Genomic DNA, 23,664 nt, shown 5'->3' with positions numbered 1-23,664 from the left:
GGAGGGAGTTAGGGTGCAGGAGGGGGGGCAGGGCTAGGGCAGACAGTTCAGGGCACGGGCTCCATCCGAGTGGCACTTACCTCAGGCGGCTCCTGGGTGGCGGTGCAGCAGTACTAAGGCAGGCTCCCTGCCTGCCCTGGCTCCGCACAGCTCCCGGAAGCAGCTGTCATGTCCCTGCGGCCCTTAGGCGGAGAGGTCAGGGGGCTCTGCCCAAGCCTGCAAGTGCCACCCCTGCAGCTCCCATTGGTCATGGTTCCCGGCCAGTGGGAGCTGCGGAGCCAGCGCTGGAGGCAAGAGCTGTGCGCAGAGCTTCCCTGATCACCCCTGTGCCTCGGGGCCACAGGGTCCCGCCGGTCACTTCCGGGAGCTGCGCAGAGCCAGAGCAGGCAGGGAGCCTACCTTAGCCCCGCTGCGCCACCAACCGGACTTTTAACGGCCTGGTCAGCGGTGTTGATCGGAGCTGCCATGATCCCTTTTCGACTGGGTGTTCCGGTCGAAAACCAGACGCCTGGCCTATGAGAGGTTTGAAGAGCATGTTCTGTTCCTGAGATTATTGTGCGGGGGAGGAAATCTGATACTGGGTGCTAAATTTCTTAACAGACCCATTTTTAATTAATTCTGCTTCATGAACTGATAAATTTATTTGTAAATTTTCAGAAAATTAATTCTGTACTCAAAGAGTAAGTACTGTAATTTTGGGGAGTAAATGCTGTAATTTTAAATAAAGAGGTTAAATCCCTGTTTTAAGTTCAAATCTCAACTTTAACTGTGGAGTCACCGATGTTACCGTAATCATGAATACATTTTAGTATTTGTGATCTCAAATTAGATCAATGTGATTTTTTTAAAGACACATTGGAGTTTTTTTATCTCCCCCCCCCCACCCCCTCCCATGGTGTCACTACATTACATGGGTCCTTGTTTAAACAGTAAACTTAAACTTATTGAGAAAAAAATTAGTGTTTGTAAAAGTATGGCACTGAAAGAACACAGGAAGCATAACATGCAGCTGTGTAGCTTTACACTTATGTTGTGAGTTGAAAAAAATGCAGTCTGATATATGAATAAGTAATGCTGAAAATATCGAATTATACATTGTTGTCTGTCTTGTTATCAGACAAAAACTTTAAAACCGTGTTCTCAGAAAAGCAAAGATGAATAATGAAATGTATGTATATCAATAAATAAACCAGAACAGCGAGTCTATTTTTGACGTAGTAATTCAGAAGTAGATAGGTTAGGTCAAAAACCGTAGCCACCCGCTGAAATGAATTTTAGTCTGTTTCGTTATAGGTGTGATCGGCAAGGCAGGAATAATACCACTGGTGGTAGCAATGCTGATAAAAATGATTTATTGCAGTGGTGTCAGAATTGGGTGTAGAAAGTTAGTTGCATTATCACTTCTGCCCTTTCAGACCTTGCAGGGAACAGTCATAGGATCATGGTAAAAATAAATTACAAGCTTATCAAAAACTTCTGTGATCTGACTGGGGTGGAACAGTTTTCTAACCTCTTTTCTACTAGGATGACATATAGAATAATTCAGGGTCAGAAAGGGTAGTTCATTGGTTTTGATCAAATTTCTTGTTCTGTTCTTCACAACAACAGATTATCTGCAGGCCATAGTAACTTGGTTGTTTCGGTGATTTGGTGCATATTTATGGCAAAATATAAGTACAGAATTTGAAGGAATAAACATTCGACTCTGCGTACAAATTATTAAAAATATGTCCTGGTGAGAGTTGCCAACTTCCTAATCACAAAAAAAACACTGTAGGCTCGCCCCATGCCCCACCCCTTCCCTAAGGTCCCGCCCACCACTCACTACATTCCCCCTCCCTCGGTGGCTCGCTCTCCCCCACCCTCACGCACTTTCACTGTGCTGGGGCGGAAGGTTGGAGTGTCAGGGGGGTGAGGGCTCTAACTGGGGGTGTGGGCTCCAGGGTGGGGCCAGAAATGGGTTCAGGATGTGTGAGGGGACTCTAGGCAGGGGCAGGGAGTTGGGGTGCGGGAGGGGGTGAGGACTCCAGCTGGGGGTGCGGGCTCTGGGGTGGGACCTGGGAGGGGGTTTTGTGGTGCAGGAAGGTGCTCCAGGATAGGGGGTGGGGATGAGGGATTCGGATTTCAGGAGGGGGCTGTGGGTTGAGGCAGAGGGTTGGAGTGCAGGAGGGGGTGTGGACTCAGGGGTGGGGCCAGGGATGAGGGGTTTGGAGTGCAGGAGGGGGCTCCAGGCTGGGGGATGGGGCTGAGGGATTCGGAGTGCAGGAGGGGGCTGCGGGTTGAGGCAAGGGACTGGGATGCAGGAGTAGGTATGGGCTCTGGGCTGGGGGTGTGCGGGGTCTAGGGTGGGGCCAAGGATGAGTGGTTCAGGGTGTGGGAGGGGGCTCTGGGCTGGGGCAGGGGGTAGGGCTGCAGAGGGGCTGAGGACTCTGGCCTGGGGGTGCGGGCTCTGGCCTGGGGTCAGGGATGAGAGGTTTGGGGTGCAGGAGGGGGCTCTGGGTTTGGGGAGGGCTTAGGGCTGGCGTTGGGGGTTGGGGCATGGGCTTACCTCGGGTGGCTCCTGGTCAGCAGCACAGCAGGGCGAAGGCAGGCTATCCCTACCTGTCCTGGCTCCGTGCTCTGCCCTGGAAGCAGCCAGCAGGTCCAGCTCCTAGGCAGGGGGTGCTAGGAGGCTCCACATGCTGCTCTCGCCCGCAAGCACCATTCACCTTCTTCCCCACGCCTCACCCCCCATTCCCATTGGTCACAGTTTCCGAACGATGGGAGTGCGGAACCGGTGCTCGGGGCGGGGCAGCGCATGGAGCCTAGGAGTCGGACTTGCTGGCTGCTTCTGGGGCGCAGCTCGGAGGAAGGAGAGGTAGGGACTAGCCTGCCTTAGCCCTGCAACACCGCCGATTGGACTTTTAATGGCCCAGTCGGCGGTGCTGAGAGGAGTCGTTAGGGTCCCTTTTCGACTGGGCATTCCGGTTGAAAACTGGACACCTGGCAACTCTAGTCCTGGCTATAGTGGTTCCAAAGCCTTTCTGAGTTATTTTGTCAATTTACCATACTATGATTTTGCTTGGAATGTCAGCACCTGTGAGCAATTTAACTTGCAGTGGATCTCAGGCTGCTCCAAACTCCCCTCTCTCAGTTGTTAGGCTGGAGTTTGGAACTGTAGAAGGTCCCTTGCAGGTCTGAGCACACAGGGTAAAATAGGAGGTGGAGCAGCAGCAATACTGCATCACGTCCAAACACAGACTACTTATTAAGGTAAGAGTATACCAATTATGAGTAGAGCTGAGAGAATAATTATTTTGTTTTGAACCATAACTGATTTTTTTAATACAATGATCCAAATGGGAACCTGTAATGGGATTCAAAATGGGGAGTGACCTACTCTTATCATTATTATTTATTCCTAGACAAAAAACTATGTAAAATGAAGTTAAGGTTGAGAGTACTTAAAAGAAACTGTGGGTGAAAACATCCGAAGAATGTTGCAGTTATCCCCAAACAAGCATTATAAACCCAGGAAATTGAATTAAGGTTATACCGTAAAGAAATCCAAACGTGTTTTGGTATGGAAATGCATTGCTAAGGCATCTGTAATGGGGTACTGGCCCTTTACGGCCAGAGGCAGTAGTTGAGAGGTCAGCTACTCAGTTCCATGTGTCCAGAAAACCAAATGAAATGTCATTGGGAGAAAGTAAGTTGGTCCCAGGGAACAGTTAATGTCTGGGAGAGGGGAGGTACGGAAAAACCCAGACAACTGTTCCTCCGAGGCCCTGAAACCAGGAGCCTTGTAAAGTAGGTGAGGCAAGGCTTCCCTCTCACCCAGCCAGCACAGGTGGGTGTTTGGAGTTATTAGACATACCTGTGGATGATTAGTTGATTATTTTATTATTATTATTTTATATTATTATAGTGCAGCTGTGGTTGTGTACATATTATTTCAATCCACAGTGAATTGGGCCTAAAAGAATCTATATATTGGTTTAGATTTGTATAGATATTTCTCTCTCAAAATTTTAATAATCTGTTTCGCAAATATTTTACTCATACAGCCAGCATCCATAGTATAGCATTGATATTATTAATTTACTGCTTTAAAAATAAAGGCATGCTTTCAAAGAATTATCCAGGATCTTCAGTACATTTTTTAGTACTGTATCTGTTTTGTTCTATAATAATGTGGTGTTTCTGTAAAAAAGAGATAAAGTATACAGGTTTCAATCCCTTCTGATCTAAGCATTACAAAGTGTTTCACTACTGCTCAAAAATGAATATGTGGGGAAAAGTAAAACAAATTAGGATGAAGTAGTTCCCTGTATCTTGGCACTATTGTTTTGGATTTCTGGATGGAATCACAAGGATCTTTCCTTTAATATTAAACTTACTGTGTGCTGGCTACCGATGCTGTCTATAGTCATCATTGCAAAAATATTAAACAGTTCAGGTTGCTTTGTAGTTCATGTCAGTTCTGTAGGATCATTGTTGAAAACTGCTATTCTTTCTGGAAGCTACTAATTCCTTCAACTAGCATGGGATATTTTAGTGAGAAGGTTGCAGTGGTAATTGCACTACTTGGTCTTCGTGTGGAACAACCACTCCTTCGCTACCACATGCATGCACACACAGTTTTACAGTACATACATCAGGGGTGCAGCAACGTTTTAATCCATTTCACAGCAGATGCTTGCATGTTTTTCCCAGCTAAAGAGGGCAATGGAAAATACCTCAGTTGCCGCTGCCAAATAACATGATGTTTATAGCTGGTAGTAACAGAAAGAAGTGAAGAATTACTCCCCCTCCACCTAGATTTAAAATGGCCCTCATCACCATTGTATCTGAATGCCGCTGTATCTGTACTTTGAAAAGGCATATTGAGTTTACCTTATCACTTCCATAAAACTTGGTCCTTTGAGTACTGTAGACTAAGGACTATAGGATTAAAATTAAATTTGTCCAGGATTCATCAGAATTTCACAGCATACCAAAACCACTCCTTCCCCAGTGGAGAGTACCGCCTTTCATCATGCTTGATTGTCTCGGCAGTCTCATGAGCCTCCAAAGTGCTAACCGTTTCGTACGGCACTGAGGCAAAAAGCTCCATAGGGTGAGCTGTTGCTTCCATAGAGAAGGAGACATATTTCCTCTGTGTTCCCCAGGGGGGCCATATATCCTGTTCCACCACTGTTTGTGTATCTTTCCGATAGAATATAGCATTAGGTTTGTATTTAGTACGTATTTTTATTTGATGAAAATAGATTTTGAGAACTTATGGAAGGAAGAAGACTGCTCAAAATATGGATTTTTATGAGGCAGAGCAGTGTTTAATATAGTATAATTAGTGTCTAGATGTTTTAATAACATAGCATCCAATGACAGAAGATATATAAGGAGAGTACAGATTTCTTCATGTTAAATGTAAATGTGCTCCTTGATCTCAAACAATTGCAATTCTACCTTAAACTCACATATTGAAGAGAGCTGTAAACTATACTGTTTAACAGCATTTGGGCAATGGTATTGTTTAACCCTCATAATATCAGGTCATAGGAGATGTATTATTATTCCCTACTGTGCTGATTCATCTACCACAGCTGTTACACTGCTGGGGTAACCTGAATAAATATGCATTAGTGGGATTAAACCAAAAATATGGTTTCATCTAGAGCATCAGTGATGCCTTGAAGGGAGGGGGGAGAGGATATTAGTTAAATATGTTCTAATTGCATTTTGAATTATCAAAAAGCCCACATTAAAATGAAGTTTCATATCTAATTTCTGTAATAAATGGATACTTTCAGAAGCTGCAGAAATATCTCTGAGAGCTGCCTGCTGTGTTTTTCATTTGGTTTGGGGGGAAGCAAAAAACAACCAGAGTTTTACTTTGAATAATACAGTCTGCTTTAGATCTGCCTAACATCAGCTATATATATTAGGAAAAATATTCACACAGCCATTGAGTATCTCTGAGAATGTGTAGTCACTTGAGTGCATGTTTGGGAAATATTTAAAAGCTGCAATATTTAATTAATTCTTTCATTTAAAAATATATGCTATAGGAATTTGTGGTTGTCTGAAAATGTTTCTGCTTAAGTGTATAAGGCCCACTGAGCACTGATGAAATATGATTGAGACCATTAAGTATTTTGTGAATATTCTTTTCTGTTCTGGTTTTTACACTGTCTTCATCACCAAAGTATCTGAGCACTTTCCAGAAGTGCATTGAGCAATGTGAATAGCATCTGCCATGTGTGGTTTGTTCTCTCTCTCTCTCTCTCTCTCTCTCTCCTTTTCCCCAAGGAGAAATTGTGGTTATTTAAATATATAGGTGGGCTTGATAGAGCTGCCTATTAGTATGGTTGCCCAACACTTCCCATTATAAGACCCTCTGTTTGGTGGCTTATAACTTTGCCAATCTTTCACCGTTTGGGCCAAAAATGTATATTGTGGGTTTCTCAGTCATGCAGATATTTTGCGGGAGTCATGGAGGGGAGAATTTCAACTAAAACAGTTCAGCTGTTTTCCAGAACGAGGCTAGGGAAAAAATATGTTGTTTTGCCCATATTACAAAACTCTGGCAACCTTTTTTTTGAATTGCTCTAGTGCCCCCAGACTTTGGAGCAGGATCTTAAAATGTAGCAAGGGGATGGCATTTTTGTTAGAATTGTGCCTTTTGCTGTCCCTGTGGAAATCTGCCGAAATTTGGCCAAATTATGAGGCTTTAAAATATTACTGTTTGCACATGCTCAGTAGAGACGTCTTAGATTTTAGCAGCTAAAAATCTCTGAAGATTCTGTCCTCACTGAGCATGCTCAAGACCCTGGCAGTTCCTAGTCCTGACCAAACAGTGCATGTGCCATCCCCACAGAGTGACGGAGCCACAGGAGTAAAGCTGGATTTACCCTGTAATAGCTGCTGAGCAGGAGTTTTGAGAATCTCAGTGGGACATAAATTTACGGTTTAGGTGCCAAAGATGGGAGCTGAGTACCTAAATTACTGTGCATCTGGGCCATGCTACTGAGACTGTGGGGAGGAGTTGAGAACAGGAATTCTAGATGCCTAGCACAGGCTCATAAGCACTGACATGGGGCGGTGCGGGGGGAGGGGAATAACCACTGTGGAGCAGTTTACACCTCTCAGAGCTATTGTTTTAGGCTGTATTCCTCTCCTTGGCATGTTCTTATTCTGCTGAGAATATTTCATTGAGATGCATGGGCCACTTCTCACCTCTCTGAACCTCCTATACTGCAGTTGGGTGTGTAGAACCCCTTTCCTGTACACTAAACCCAGATCTGGGTAGCATCTCCACTCTCCTGTCCCTTCTTGCCTCCACCTGGTACATGCATGCTGCACAGCCCCACGAAGGTAGCTCTTCTTGGCCTTCCCAGGGGCATGGAGTGACACAGAAGAGGGTGGATCCAGGGCAAGGACACCCAAAGCAGCAGGGATGTATGTGTAGAGGGCTTGGAGCAGCAGGGCTGTGTGAAAGGCGACTCAGAACAAGTGTGATGGCAGGAGCACTGGAAGAGCTGGAGCAGTGCTAAGGGAGTCTGAGGAGTTGGGGGATGGAATATGAGGATCAGAGCATTGAGGGGGAGTGTTGGAATAGTGCAAGGAAGAGCTATGCAGTGGACAATGTTAGGGTGGCTTCAGCTTTGCCCCCTAAAATCCCAACATCAATCAGTCAATGACGGGTACTTATATGGTCACTATCACTGTCGTAGCTGAGTGCCTCACAGTCTTTAATTTATTTATTCTCAAAGCACCTCTGTGGGTAGGGAAGTAACAATTATTCCCATTTTTACAGATGGGGAAACTGAGACACAGAGAGGCAGTCTTGCACAAGGTCACACAGTCTGTGCTTAAGGTCAAACAGAAAATCTGTTGCAGAGCAGGGGATTGAACCCAAGTGTAGGGAGCCAGGGTGGCTTCCCTCCAAACCAGAGGGCAAAGAGCCACTCTCTCAGCCTGCATGGGCGGGGCCAGACCAAGCTTACTCCATCCCTTGGAAGGGGAGGGCCCTTAGCCCAGTGACGGCAGCACCAGGGAGGGAGGGAGACTCAGGCTGCTGGCTGTTCCCTCCAGACCCTGCTGTCGAGCCAGGGGAGGCCCTGGACCAGGAGAAACCTGACCTGAAGGAACGACTGGGGCTACCAGGACTGCCAGCTGCCGAGTACCCAGAGGAACTGGAGGAGCCAGGCAGTAACCCGGGCCAGCGTGAGCCTGATGCAGAGGGGAGCTGGAGCTGCCATCAGCTGAATACCCTGACGAGCTGGAGGGACCAGAGGGACCCGCTCGAGAGACCGGTTAGGAAGTAGCCCCGGGGCAGAACTGCACAATGCGGTGGGTCTATTTGGTCAGCGGGGCGAGATGGTTCCCTGCTGACCCAGTGGCAGGACCCTCTCCTCCCGCCACTGTCAGGGCCCTGGGCTGGAACACAGAGGAGTTGGGTGGGCCTGCGTTCCCCGACCCTGGCCAACCTGCCTCGGGTAGCAGAATCCCGACAACGCCACTGACTCTTGCCGGCGCTCCCCCGGCCTGAGGGGCGCGCCACTGACTCTGGCCGGCGCACCTCCCTCTGCTAATTCCCTAGTTACAGAAAGGTGTGACCAAGGCCTGCCAGTGAGGCAGTAGCTCCCCCTCCTCCCCCAGCGGCTCGGTGGATCAATTGAAACCTGTCACACCAAGTATCTCAAGTTCCAGTCCCGAACCACTGGACCATTTGTCCTTTTATGTCCCCCCATATCTGTGACCTCCCTTCAGAAAATGCCCTCACTGTCTCAGTGCTCATCCCTGCATTGTTCCTACATTCTCTCCCCAGATCCTCAGCCTGTGGATCTCATTCTGATGCCTGCCTCTCCATGGAAAGGACAGGTGGGAAGGGAGAACCAGGCTATGCTGGACAGGCAAAGAGACTGGAGACAAGGAGATGATGCAGAGTCAACAAAGGGACTAACATGCAGCCAGTTCATTCTGTGGCCAGGGTAATCATTGCCCAGGTGTCAGAGGTAGTGGAGTGGGACAGCTGAGCTCTAATAAATAGGCCTGTGGAGAAATTATTTTTTAAAAAAAAACAAGGAAATTAAATACCCCAAAACTTTGATAATGCAGAGTTAAGGTTGCCCGGTGGCTTTCTAGAATGTGAAGAATGGCTAAACGTAAACTTTGAAAATCAGGAAACAAAGAGTTATGGTGACACAAATGTAAACCTCTGAAAAACCAAAAATGCAGAATTAAGTTATTTATTACCCCGTCTGGAGTGGAGGGGACGGTGGTCCAGGGACATAGTTTGGGAGGCGTACCTTAACTCTTTATTCCTTGTTTTTCAGACATTTGAGTTTTGCTGAACTTGATGTTCTGGAAGGGCATGAGATACCATTGAGCAACCGTAACTGCATGAATTAAGTTTTTTGTCAGTGAACCAAGAGCTATCACTACAGGGTAGCACACACCATACTTCTGTAGGCCAAGCACATTTCACACACCAGGATCTTGTTTCATTCCTCCATCCTCTAACCCCCAAACCTCTGTGAGCCATCCTCCCTTGCCTCTCTCGTTTAGTGAGTGTACAGCTCCCTCCACCCTCTTTGTAATAGCCATTTTGTTTTCCTTAGAGGAAAAAAAAAATGTCCGCGTTTTGTGAGTGAGGAAAGAAACTTATATATCCTTTAATGAAAGAGTGCTAGATGGCATGCGTACAGGGTATAAGAAAGGGCATCCATGCTTTGCCTGACTGAGGGACACATGGCAGTTTGCCAGGAGTCAAAGGGCTGCAGCTGGCTTTTCTGTCATATAATGTTATTGGTTTTCTTAAAGCAATTACAATAATATAATAAAAAGAACATCATGAGCATTAGAAAAACGGGCTAAGAAGAGAGGAGGGACGAGCTGTCACAAATATGGGCAAATAAGAATTATATCTTCTCCAGATATTTCAGTGAAATCTGATAGAAGTTTCCAAGTTTGACTAATCTTTTTGTTTGTTTGTTTACTTTTTGCATACTTATGTATTAATATTTTACTAAGGAGCTTAGTAAATTATAATGTACCTATAGTTTTCCAATTTATCATGATATTTCTCTGAATAACTGACATGGAAGACATTTGGAATGCCTGGTAATCCAGACTGGTGGAGCTGACGAGTTGAAATACCTGAGATAGCCAATGTTTTTTTTTTTTTTTTCATAGATATTTAGGTCAGAAGGGACCATTATGATCATCTAGTCTGACCTCCTGCACAACGCAGGCCACATTTATTTCATAATTTGGAAAAAAACACTTTGGCATACCTGATGCTAAAGATCCCATGCTAAGGAGATCTTTTCTTTGGCGAAGACATACTGTATTGCTGTGCAGCTGGAAGAAGAAACTACAACTAGAAAAATTTATCTTAGAGATCACTAATCTTAGTGACAGAGAAACCAATTAGCTCATTCGCAGTCTCAGAAGAACAACTCTTCTTATTAGGTATTACTTATGCTAATCAGTATCAGCTACACGTATGCCCCTTTTTTATACTGAAAACCATCATTTACCCTGCTTGTTTAAAGAGGGAGAGATTATTATTCACTTGACTCTTTAGTGCTGGTAACTAAAACAGAATTACTGACCTCACAGAAAAATAATTATTCGTCTGATAACTTTAGTGTCCCTAATTATCCTAGCTGCAGGTACCTTCATAAGATTGTATTGGCCTGGCAACTAGAATTACCACATGCAATATGAAGCCATTGTATTTGCACTGTTAAAAGAAAATAAAAGTGGTGCCAAGATGGGAAATAATTAGGGATTTTCCTTTTGCATCATCAAAGATAACCTAAATTGCCTACTACATTCCGGCTGCTTAAAATAAACATTGCAGTCATGCAGCCACCTGTTTAGAGTCCAAAGTGCTATAAACATCAATAGATCCATCTAATTAGATGGTGAACTTGCCTGACTTAAGTGCAGCCTACAGGCCAAAATACAACCTAAGAGTTCAAGAACATAGCATGTAGATGCCCCTGGTTTACTTAAGTTTAGCGCACACAACGATCCATCTTTTTCTAAGCAGCAAGTTTTCTCCTTTAGTCAAAATGGAACTTGTATGGGATTTGTAGCCTCTGTGAGGCACATTTTTATATTAAATATAAAGGCAGCTGCAGTCAGCACTATTTTGTCAAGTTAGATGCAGCTGAAAGGTTGTATTTAATTTTCCCTACAGATGGTCTGATTAACTTCCATTAAACTTAGTGGAAAGTCTTTCATTGATTTCAGTCTAAGTTGGATTCAGCTCACAGTGACTGTTTTCTTCCCATCTCTCTCTGCACCATATCTTCAGTTACAGAAGAATTTGTTAGGGGCGTTAAATATCATAGCATTTATTAATTGTCCAGAATCAGGGTTACAGCAGTGTTAACACCAAAAGAATAATAAAAATAATAAATGAGGCAACTTTAAACTGCCATTAAATCTATTCTACTGTAAGACTAGACTATGAAAAAATGCTTGAATTATAAGTAAATCTTTCCAAATTTTCAGTACGGTATGTTCCAAAACATAGATGATTTCTTCTAAATAACTTAATATGCATCTCAGATATTCACAGATTCCTATGATATTACAGATGTATATACACGTGCCTTATTTTTATTAAGGTAACGTCTTTAAAATGATTATTTAATAATATGTTAGCTCTTTCTTGTGATATTAAATATCCTTACCATGCATAATCTATACTTCGCACCTGCAGTTCCACTAACAAGTCTGCAGATCATACATGTGTATACTTGTATAAAGCATTTTAAAATCTGCTGTTCCTTTCTTTTGCCCTTTAATTTCTCTAATACATTTATTTATTTTTATTATTATTCTGCAGAAAAAGCAAAGAACAAAGGATCTATCCCAACTGTTTCATTCATACAATCCTTATGATCCTAAGGTAAGAAAAAAATACACTAGCAGTATGTTTTGTTTAGAACAATTTAAAACATTTAAGATAACTATCTTGTGTGATCAATATAAAGGTGAAAGAGAATGATGAAGCTCTTGAAGTGTCTCTAAGGCATCTTAACTTTCTTTTAATTGTAATATGTTAAATGTATAAGTGATACATTTGTTCATGCCTAAGCCTGAAACTGTATTTCTGGATTTGATATTTGTGAAACATACAGCTCTCACTGACCTTCCAGAAATATAATTTATGGATTGACAATGAATCTTATAAAATCAACACATGTGGTATTTGATACATTTTTAAAGTTTGTTGCTCTTGAATACATTGGTTAGTTTGTTATGCCCATTAAGCCTTGAAATATGTGACCCTAATGGATTACCTGTTGATTCTGGAGGTATGATTGGAGGGGTTGCTTTGTTAACAGAAATCCTGCTGGGCATTCTAAGGAAGAAAATACACCCAGTCATTCATGAGTTTAAGCATGCACAGCTGATTTGTAACTATTTGTCAGCAATATGTGATCTACTTTTGTGGTGTTGCTGTTTTGAGAAGAGCTAAGTATTTGTGCAATTTGGAAAATATTGGAATTTTTAAAAAGTACTAGTGAGACATCTATCTGTCTTGTCATTCTTACTAGTAAGTTATGCCCCTGTGTGGAGCAAATAAGTGTGTGTTGGAAATAGAGAATTGTCCTGTCCTGAATAACTTCATGCAGTTTGTTACTATGATATTTCCATACCAACCAATTATCTCGAGCATTGACAAATTTTCAAAAGCATTAACAGCAGATATATAATTGTTAAAATTATTTTCAAGTTACATCCTTCACTTTAAAATGTCTTTTTTGTAGAGAGACTTGGATCATTTGTATAGTCTGATAGTGCAGATGTTAAGGGCTGGTGGCAATTGACAAATGTTATGAGTAAAAGAAATTAGTGACAGGATTTCTGATGGGAATATTGCATTTTGAAGCTGGAGCAGTGTAAGATAAATGTAATAATAGATCAGTTAAGATCTAATAAAGAGAAGCAACTGAAGAGCCAAAAGCTTTGATACTCTTCTTCTTGTCTAAATTCTCCTGTACTAAACACTTTTTTAAATTCATCGCACAAGGAAATTCCATTATTCTTTTATTAGCACTCTTAATGGAGCTTGGCCATTTGTAATTCCTGTTGCCTTCCTGTTCATATCCTTTGTGGCATTATATCAAAGTATCCTCAAATGATTTTGGCTTCAGTTGTGAAGACTTATACACTCCTTTACAAATTAGTCATGAAGCGATGTGGAACTGAATATAAATGCTTAGATATATTTTCTTTTGATCTTTGTTTTAGGACCTTTAATAAATTATTAAAAGTAATAGAATTGCTTGATGAGTGATTTTTAAAGCTAACAAGGTTTTCTCTTTTGGCACTTTCATTCTTGCTACATGTATGCATGTGTGTGTCTGAAAGAGTAAAAGGAACAAGAGAAGAAATGTAAGTGTAAGGGGAGACTCCTCCTTCCCCATTTTTTAAAAATTCTGCCTATGAAGGTTTTCCTCAGTGCAATTCTCTCCCCATTGGCAGTGAGCCTAGAGAACCAGCTGCAAGTGTTCTGGCTGCATGCACTTAGTTTCCAATTTAACCCTTCATTCTAATATTTACAACTGATAAAATTCCTAGTTTTTAATTTTAATCACATTAATCCAAATTGTATGGATTTTGTATGGAAATTTATCTGAAAAAAATTCATGTCCGCAAGCAGGCCCTTAGCCAACCACATAACAAGAGATGTCTGTGTGCAGTAAGTGGTCCCTCCTTCTGATCCTGCATGCCTAGTCTTATGTGTGCCATTTTTTAGGCTTGATCAGTATGGAAAATCTGTATCAATAATAAAGAAAAAAGTTAAAACAGCTGTTCCAGGAGATTTTCCCTCTCAAAATGTGTACATATTCATGCAATTTCCTGCACTGTAAAAGATTTACAGGCATTTCAAAGTCTGTTTGTATATTAACTATCTTTCTCCCTAGAGGGAGAGGCAGTGAAATTGGGGTGCTTGTCTTTTGCAGATGAGAGGAGTCAGTTCTCATTTAGAAAAAATAATAAGAGAATTCGCAGTTCGGACATGTCATCTTTCCCAAACAATTGCCATCTCTGCTCTCATTCTCCTCAGATAACAAGGTGGAATGTAGAGAGACGGGAGATTCCCCCATGCCAATCCTGCCTCTTACTTTAGCAAAGGAAGGGGTTTGTGTTCTTTCCCTCTTTAAGCTGTTACTATTCATAGGGAACAATTTGATTAATTTTGCTCCCTCTGATTGTTTAACTGAATCCAGATAGTGGTGGATCTCAAGAACTGTTGTCTGGGACTTGCTCCTGCTCTATTTTATTCAGTGGCACTTTCATGCTTACAGTGCCTGCAGCGCTGTGGCTCTTGTAACTACTGTACCACCAAGAGCCAGGTTGTAGCAGCCGTCCTGAAGACGTGAGAAATCTATCAAAAACCTGAAATCAGATGCTTGTGAAGTGTTCCCAGCTTTCAAGTGAAAAAATTAATTTCTAAAATGCATCATTTTGTAAAAAAAATCAAATAATTTTACGTGGTGGACTCCCCAAATACTTTGTTTATTAAAAGGCAACTGTGAATGATCCTATTATTTACATGTGCTTAACCTTCTTCCAGAATTTACAACTTTACATAGCTTTTCTAGAAACAGATTTAATCAAACTCTCTTTGTAAAGCTTCAGAGTAGCAGCCGTGTTAGTCTGTATCTGCAAAAAGAACAGGAGTACTTGTGGCACCTTAGAGACTAACAAATTTATTAGAGCATAAGCTTTCATGGATGCATAGAATGGAACATATAGTAAGATATATACATACAGATAAGTTGGAAGTTACCATACAAATTGTGAGAGGCTAATTAGTTAAGATGAGCTATTATCAGCAGGAGGAAAATAAAAACTTTTGTAGTGATAATCAAGATGGCCCATTTAGGTGCTTTTTAAAGTGTTTTTATAGTCCTCTGTGGAGAAATACAGAGGTCCATTTCTGGGCAATTTATTCCTATTTCTGAAATACTTGCCTTTGTGCCTGTGTTTATATAGGGCATTGGTCTTAAAGATTTTAAATCCAGCATTCTTGGTGGCTGAACACTGACTGTTATGTCATCTTTTTGTTTTAGGTGCATTATCTTGTTACAGCACTACTATTTCTGCAATAAGATATATGGAAATAAATAGATATAGATAGATATTCTCCTGAGACCTTCATAAACATGAGATGTGTTTCTCAGAAGGCTATCACAGTAAGCAAAGCTTTAAATAAATTAAACTTAAATATTAGGGATTTTTCTTTGTTCTTCAGCTACACCATTCTCACTTATCATTTTTTATTGAATTTAAAATCATGTATTGACACAAAAAAATGCCATTGAAGCCTTTACACTCTGCATTTTAGTGATTCAGTTTTGTACTGAGAGAAATCTTTGCCTTTCCTATCTGTAGAGAATGCTTAGCTTTTCTAATGTTTTTCTCCCAAATCATACTTGTCCTTTAAAGCCAGTAATCTTGTTGTTAAAAGATGTTAATGCAGTTGTGATAATAGTTTGATGGGTCAAAACTACTTCAATTTGGCGAGCTTTGTATGTTCTTCAGAGCCCAATACACACAGTGTGTCCAGGTTCAGCACAACAGAACCTGGTATAGTCAGTGTCCTTTTTTGTTGTTGCAGGGTAAGCCCAAGTTTCATAGGTCACACTAGCAGTGATTATCCCCTCATTAGAAAAAGGCATGTGGTTTACAGCTCTTGATAGGCAGGACGCCTATTTTCACATCGACATTCATCCAGCCCACAGACATTTCTTGAGGTTCACAGTTGGCTCGCAACATTTCCAATACAGAGTTCTTCCCTTTGGAGTTGCTACTCCTCTCAGAGTTTTCACCAAGGTTTTCTCCATTGTGGCAGCCCACATCAGGCATTATGGCATGCTCGTGTTCCCATATCTTGACGACTAGCTCCTGGCGGCACAGTCCAGACATGAGGTCCAAGTTTCAACCTCCATGTTGCTCAGCCTCCTTTCTTCCTTCAGAGTCAGTATCAATGCCAAAAAAATCATCTTTAAACCCCACACAATGCCTAGACTTTATAGGGGCCGCTATCAGCTCCATCATGGCATGAGCCTACCTACCACGAGACAGGTTCCAGAGTCTGCAAAACTCATAACTCGCGTAGTCAACAATCCTTTGGTCATGGCTAGGACTTGCCTATCCCTCCGGGGCCACATGGCCTTGTGCACACATACATCACTACCTTTGCTCGACTTCACCCTGGCTTCTTCGAAATGTGGCTCCAGACAGTTTACTCGCCCAATCATCACACCATGGACCTCAAGCTAACAGTTCCCCCCAAGGTAATCTCATCCCTCCACTGGTGGAGGGACCCAGGTCAGATCTGCATAGAGATTCCCTTCCTACCCTCCTCCCCGAACAAGACTATTATCACCAACACCTCCCTCCTACGATGGGGAGCGCACATGGCCAAACACATGCCAGAGGGAACATGGACTCCTTGGGAGTCCAGAATACAATTACCATTTTGGAGCTCCCCCTAACTTTGGAGCAGTAAGGAAGGCATGCCTAGCTTTTCTCCCACTCATCTGTTCCCATCATATTCTCATCATGTCAGACAATACCATGACTGGTGTGCTACATCAACAGGCGTGACGAGACTGTGCTCAAAAGCTTTGGAACTGGTGCATCCCCTACCAGATTACCATATTTGGCACTTATCTTCCAGAGACCCACAATGTTATTGCAGATTCGGTCAGCAGATAGTTCGTGATAGACAACAAGTGGGAACTCCATGACACCATGCTACAGGACACCTTCAGGAAATGGGGAACTCTGACCAGAGATGTCTTTGCCTCCCCATTCAACAGAAAATGCAGCACCTGGGACACCACTCTCAGGGCGACGCTCTTATCCTCCCCTGGTCGGACCAACTCTATTACACCTTTCCTCCTCTCCCGCTCCTACCACAAGTGCATCACAAGATCAGATGAGACAAAACGACAGTCATCCTGATCACCCCCTACTAGCCCAGACAGTTTTGGTTTTCCAGCCTCCTTTGTATGTCTCTGTCCCCCAATCCCTATTCCTACTCTCTTCGATCTCCTCACACAACACAACAGCAACATCATCCATCCCAATCCTCAGGTGCTTCACCTCAGAACCTTGTATTTGGATGGGCATAGTCATCAGACATGCAGAACATCCTCTCCAGCAGCAGAAAGGACTCCATTAGGCACTATTTCCGAGCCAAGTGGAAATGCCTGGGCAAAACACAATGGACTTTCCCTAGAAGCAGTGGGGATTCCCCTCCTCCTGGATTACCTCCTATCTTTAAAGGCATCGGGTCTTGCCCTCAGCTCTCTCAAGGTCCACCTACTGGCAATTAGTGCCTTTCGCCCCCTGGTGGAAGGATACTCCATCTTTACCTATTCATTGGCTGCTAGGTTTTGGAAGAGCCTCATCAGAACCTTCCCATCTGTACAACCCATTGCTCCCCAACGGGATCTCAACCTGGTTCTATCTGTACTAATCAAACCTTCCTTCAAACCGCTGGCATCATATTCTATGTCACTCCTTTCCATGAAGGTTGCTTTCCTTGTTTCTCTCACATTGGCGAGAAGGGTTGGTGAACTCAGGGCCATGACGTCAGACCTTCCTTCCATGACTTTCTATAAAGATAAAGTATTCATGAGCCTGCATCCCAAATTTTTGCCAAAGGTCATCTCCCAGTTTCATGTTAATCAATCTATTCACTTACCTGCTTTCTTCCCGAAGCCCCATGCCTCGGAAGAGGAGCAACGACTCCATTCTCTCTATAGGTTTCAGAGTAGCAGCCGCGTTAGTCTGTATTCGCAAAAAGAAAAGGAGTACTTGTGGCACCTTAGAGACTAACCAATTTATTTGAGCATAAGCTTTCGTGAGCTACAGCTCACTTCATCGGATGCATACTGTGAAGTGAGCTGTAGCTCACGAAAGCTTATGCTCAAATAAATTGGTTAGTCTCTAAGGTGCAACATTCTCTCTCTGACCATCGGGCCTTGGCCTTCTGCCTGCAGAGGACAAACTGATCAGGAGATTCCCCCAGACTGTTTGTCGCAATAGCTGAACGGTTTAAAGGACAGGCAGTCGCCACACAACATATCTCTTAAGTTGATTTCTGGGTGCATTATCCAGCCGCCATAAGGGTGCTATACATTCAACGAGAGCCCAGCCTTTGACCATGGCCTCACTCCGTGACGTACCACTTCAGGATATTTGTAGAGTGGCCATGTGGAGTTAAGTACACACCTTTGCTACACGTTGCACTTTAATGCATGACTCGGCAATGGATGCCTCTTTGGGCATGGCTCTCCACCGCTAATCTCTCCCATCTGCATCCTCGCACTCTCCTCCAACTTAGGTAAAGCTTGTTAGTCACCCTCAGTGGAATATAATGGGGACCATCACTCGAAGAAGAAGAAGAAGAGGAAGTTACTTACCTCTAACTGAAGGTTCTTTGAGATGTGTGATTTCCATTGGTATTCTACTTCTCGCCCTCCTTCCGCCTCTGCTGCAGATCTGTTGGATTTGCAGTGGAGAAGGAACTGGAGGTGTGATCAGTCTGCCCACCCTTTATCACCTTGGACAAAACCATGATGCGTGGACCAAAGGACACTGCTTTCAAATTCTCTTGTCTCTAGGCACATGGAGTACATGCATAAACCCCTCAGTGGAATACAGATAGGGGCCACATATCTTTAAGAACCTCCTGTTATGCATAAGTAACCTCCTCTTACACACACATATGCTGTAGCACAGGGTATCTATCTAATCTATCTCACCTAATCATGTCTCTAATAATACCCCAAATGGTTGACCAGTTAGCTAGGCATATAACTAAGCCATTTTAACTCACATGATCCTTTCTCATTAGTTCGTTTAGCTATCTATGGGTCTGATACGGAACCTCTTGAAATCAATGAGAAAACTTCCCTGGATGTAAGTGGACTCTGGATCAGTTCCTATGGCTGGGATCCTGCAAACATTTAATGCCTCATGTAATAGTGATGACAACAGTTATAATAAAATGATGTGTATTGCTATGCTGGAAGGTGTAAATGGCTATTATCAACACAGACCTAGTAGAATTCCATGGATGTACTAAGCACCCTTCATTTGGACTAAATGGAGGGACCAGTTAAGACCCTTTTTGTGTTGTAATAGCTGAAACAATAGAAGCGACCACCCAAAGCAGGGCCCATCATGGCAAGGCCTGAATAGAAGCTAAGCCGTGTGGCCCTGTGGGTTTCCCCTGGGACTGATTGCACACACAGGGGCTGGGGCATTGATTGGTGGTAATGATATGTATCTGTGCATCAGTGAGAAGCAGAAAGCCAGCAGACAGTGAGAGAAGTTGTACTGAGTATGGCCCTAAGAGCAAGCCAAGAGAGAGGAAGCCAAGTAAACTGTCTCCTGTTGTTTGGTTCTACTGTGTTCAGGGAAACAGGATTTGTGTACTACTTTATACATAAACAGGGTTGCACCAAAGGAACACCTAACTCCATCATCAGTTTCTCCTCCTAACAGAAACAACCCAGCAAGGCCCCAATACTGGCTTACCACTGAGGCTGCAAGGAGCCACACTATCATACTATGATACTACATACTATCATACTACTTTTTAAAATGTGTGGTTCAGAATCCTGTAATTTTGATTTGTCTACTCTTTTGTATAACTTTGATTGCATGAGAAAATGCCTAAATACTAAAAGAATAACTTAATCTAAGAAAACATTTTCACAAGCATCTTACTGAGAAAGTAACCTCCATATAGTTTCCTTACAAACTGATACCCAAAGTACCAAGATTGTTTCTATGATCTATCTTTTTATTTGGGGGGGGGATGTTACATCTGGCATAATTAAAAATATTAACACCAGACTTCATTTTTGAAAGAAGCTTGTGAAAAATAGGAACATAGAGTTGCAGCGTTATATATAGCTAACAAGTGAGGCTTGCATCTTTCAATAATCCATGCAGTGCTACAGTTCTAGCATTCCCTGATTCCCCAAGGTTCTATGTCTTCTCCCTCATTGTTAATTACAGACAATGTTAGGAGTTTCACAGCTTACTAGTCTTAAAGCGTCCTCTGTTTTACATATCAATGCTAGGAGCTGTCTTGTAAAAGAAATGGTAGTCATAGTTTGAGTACCCCAAATCAGATGCTTAGGGCTTATCTACACTGACAGTTTACAGCACTGCAACTTTCTCGCTCGGGGGGGGTGTCAAAAAACACCCCCCTGAGCGCAGCAAGTTGCAGAGCTGTAAAGTGCCAGCGTAGACAGTGCCCTAGCGCTGGGAGCTATGCCCCTCTTTTAGGTGTTTTTTTTAGAGCACTGGGAGAGCTCTCTCTCAGGGCTGCGCAGCGACCACACAAGGCATGTTAAAGCGCAGCCGCGGCAGCACTTTAGCATTACCAGTGTAGACTAGCCCTGCCATTTTTTTAAATGTTAGAAAAGCCCCCTTTCAGAATCGCTATAAAACAGTAGGCAATAATCCTGTCACATTTAATATTTTTTTCTGATGAGAGAATTGATTTTTCAATGTTAATTGTTTGTTTGTCTGTGAGTATGCATATACAGCACCACTTCCATGTGGATGTGCAGATTGCATTTCTGAGGCAGAATTTTAAAAAGGCAGTTTCTTTTGAGAGACTTTCTCTTGCTTCAGATTTCTCAGATAATGATTTGGATTGATGACTTTTGAAAACAAAAATCACTGTCCCTGGCTTCCATTAATTCCGAGAACAAGCACTGTACTATATCAGAAGGCTACCACAATTTGTCAGGCCTACATTACAAGCCGTAGTTCAAGTTTCCTAATGCAGGAAAGCAGGTGCTTTGAAGTGTTCTGGAAAATGAGACACGTGGGTTATTGTCAACTGGCTTGCACAGAGCTTTGTACTGATGCTTGCACAGAGCTTTGTACTGATGCTTGCACAGAGCTTTGTACGGATGCCTGAAAAGACATTTCAGATTTAATTTAATTTATCATATGTCAAATATGACCAAATATTTGTGGAAAACATGCTCATTGTAACCTCAGAAACAAGGCACTGGATTGGTTCATTTTATTATTTGTTTGTTTTTCATGCTCCGCCCTGAAGCAGATTACATAAGTCTGTTTGTGCACTTGTGGTATGTTGTGAGGCTTGAAAGAAGAAGACTGAAAGAGAAACCCTTGAAAGGTCTTGTGCTAATGGCACACTTGAACACTGCTTGATGGAAAAGAAAATCTTAAGGTCTGAAAAGCTGCTACTTTTTCTTCACTTAACTATCAGCTGTATCCAAGTTCATTCTCTCTTACCATCTGAAACCAAAAACAGCAGGCAAATATTTGGGGTTTTAGAAAGAGCTGTTCAGTTTCTAGGAACATACAGAGTTTGGAGGCAGTAAAAAAGGTAATAAAATATTACAATGGAGAGACTTGCTTGTTTATTGAAAGGCTTGCTTAGAAAGAAGAGGACACGTAATGTCCTTAATTCAGTAATTGAAATTTCAATAAATGAACACTTACATAATCCACTCACAGATATGTCTTGCATCCTAAGTTAATGGGGAAAAAATTTGGTTTGCTGTTGCTTTTGTTTTGCCACACTGATGAATACAAATATATTAAAATATGCAGTATATTGCTGTTTAAAGTTTAAGTCTTTGCTGTAACAATTGTTAGCACTTAATCAGAAAACATGAAAAAAAAAAAGACTTCACTACCTCCTGATAACCGAGTTGTTTGGGATTACTGCCTCAGTTTTCAGAGTGAAAAGTGGTTGCATTTTGTTCAAGTATGACAGATTTTCATTACAGAAACAATGAAACCTTACTAAAAACTGTCTTGTCACCAGACATGCATTAAAAACAGGCAAGACGGTAACCAAAGGTAATAAAGTAACAGAGAAATATTGACTTTGAAGGTGTCTAGTGAGCCACACAGTTAATTATGTCTTATTTAAATATCTTAATGATTTTGAAGAGATAATTCACAGATTTTAGTAAATTGGGACTTACCCCAAACCAACCCCTACAGCATGAGAAATAATATAGCGAAATCTAAAAACGATAATAATAATGTGCAAAATGTTCATTAAAGAGTTCAGTACATAAAAATATGTGGAAAAATAACCCAGGACACACATTCTTATGGGGTGGGAAAACCTGAAAGGTAGTAATGCTACAAGAGATCTTTGTGGTAATAGTGGAAAGCAAATTATTAGACATGAATTTGCAGTGTGATACTGTAGCAAAATTATCCTATGCAACTTTTGCTTGCATATTCACAAGTATAATTTTATATAGCACAGAAGTAATAGTGTTCCTCAACATGGTCTTGGTGCAGTTGCTTCCAAAATATTGTCTTCAAATTTGGACAGCCTGTTACCAGAAAGATGTCGACAAATGGGACATCCATCTTCTTGCCTTTCGGTTGTTACCATCAGAAACATCTGATCTCATTTGAGTTTTGTGACCATTATTGCTCTGATGTGCCTTGACATGGCAGTACCATGGCTGTTGGCCACGGCACCACCTAGAGGAGGAAAGGAAGCACTGTATAGGGAATCAACACAAAACAACTTGCTCTCTCAAGAGAACAGCGCAAATGTAACTTCTATGCCACGTGTCAGAGACTAGCAGAAAGACATGGGGATAATAGTGGTTGTAATGGCCCTGATCTTGCACCATTAAAGTCAATAGGAACTTTGCCATTGACTTCAGTGAGTGTGTGATCAAGCACTAAGGTTTTTTTATACTGGCTTTTTATGTAGATCACCCACCCTAAAAGCCAGCTGTGGGATGTGATAGGCTAATGTTTTATCCATCCCACCCATTTCACTGGAGACTGCAAGCTGACTTTGTTCACAAAATCACTATAAATCTCCCAGTGTTCTTGTGGCAGGTTAAATAACATGTCAAGTTCACTGACATTAGCCAGGTTTTGTATTCCTTTATTGCCAAAGCATTTTGGATAGTCATTTTACGTCTTACACTGAAGCCACATACTCCATTAACTTTCTAGTTGTCCTGTTTACTCCTTGTTTTTAACGTTTTATCACTTTTTCTTACGTGCGCGTCAAAAAAACTGGTGTTTTTCCTCTGACTTTGTGTCTCAGTAATAGGAGTGCTAGAATGGTGATCTCCTCACCTCTCTCAAAGCTCTTCAGCAAACCAGGCCTTTTTCAATAAACCTTGGCTGATATCAAGTAGCAGCACAGAAGATGTCTTGCGGGGCCCTGTGGTGTTTGCAAAATAAGACAAATTTTTGTGCCACGTAGGTTAGCTCAAGCTCCAGAAGCATATTATAAACCCTGTGGAGAACCAGATGTCATAGTTTAACAAATGATTAAACCTTGTGGGGCTTGTTTAAACATTTAAAGTCTTTCCATATGAAATCAAAAACCTTTATACTGTATTGACAATTTTCTTCAGTGTGCTGCTGTTGCTATAGGACTTCATCCAAAAAAAAAAAGGGTCAAACATATTTTAGTTGAAGGCCCTGATCAGATTTTCCTGAGTTTCAAAAAAATCAAAATTGGGTTTAATTACATCTTCCACTTTTATAGTTTGCATTTTTATAATTTACATTTTTGTCTTAACTTCCACTGTGTGATATATTCCATTATGGACATGAGGAGAGGGTAGAAGAAAGTGTTCA

General features: G+C 42.1%; 1 protein-coding gene across 5 annotated transcripts in view; it reads left to right on the top strand.

Annotated features, from left to right (window-relative positions):
• Positions 1 to 23,664, top strand: part of CDKAL1 (CDK5 regulatory subunit associated protein 1 like 1) — a 653,278-nt gene that overhangs the window by 508,837 nt on the left and 120,777 nt on the right. For all 5 annotated transcript variants that reach the window (XM_007054896.4, XM_043540055.1, XM_043540053.1 and 2 more), the window contains one exon: positions 11,849 to 11,911. In XM_007054896.4, the coding sequence (XP_007054958.3) occupies positions 11,849 to 11,911 (63 nt within the window). The remainder of the gene's footprint in view (positions 1 to 11,848; positions 11,912 to 23,664) is intronic.

The sequence above is a fragment of the Chelonia mydas genome, chromosome 2 (assembly GCF_015237465.2).
Source record: "Chelonia mydas isolate rCheMyd1 chromosome 2, rCheMyd1.pri.v2, whole genome shotgun sequence".
NCBI classification, from domain to species: Eukaryota; Metazoa; Chordata; order Testudines; family Cheloniidae; genus Chelonia; species Chelonia mydas.
Note: the sequence above shows the minus strand (reverse complement) of the source record. Positions and strands in the feature narration are given on the sequence as shown.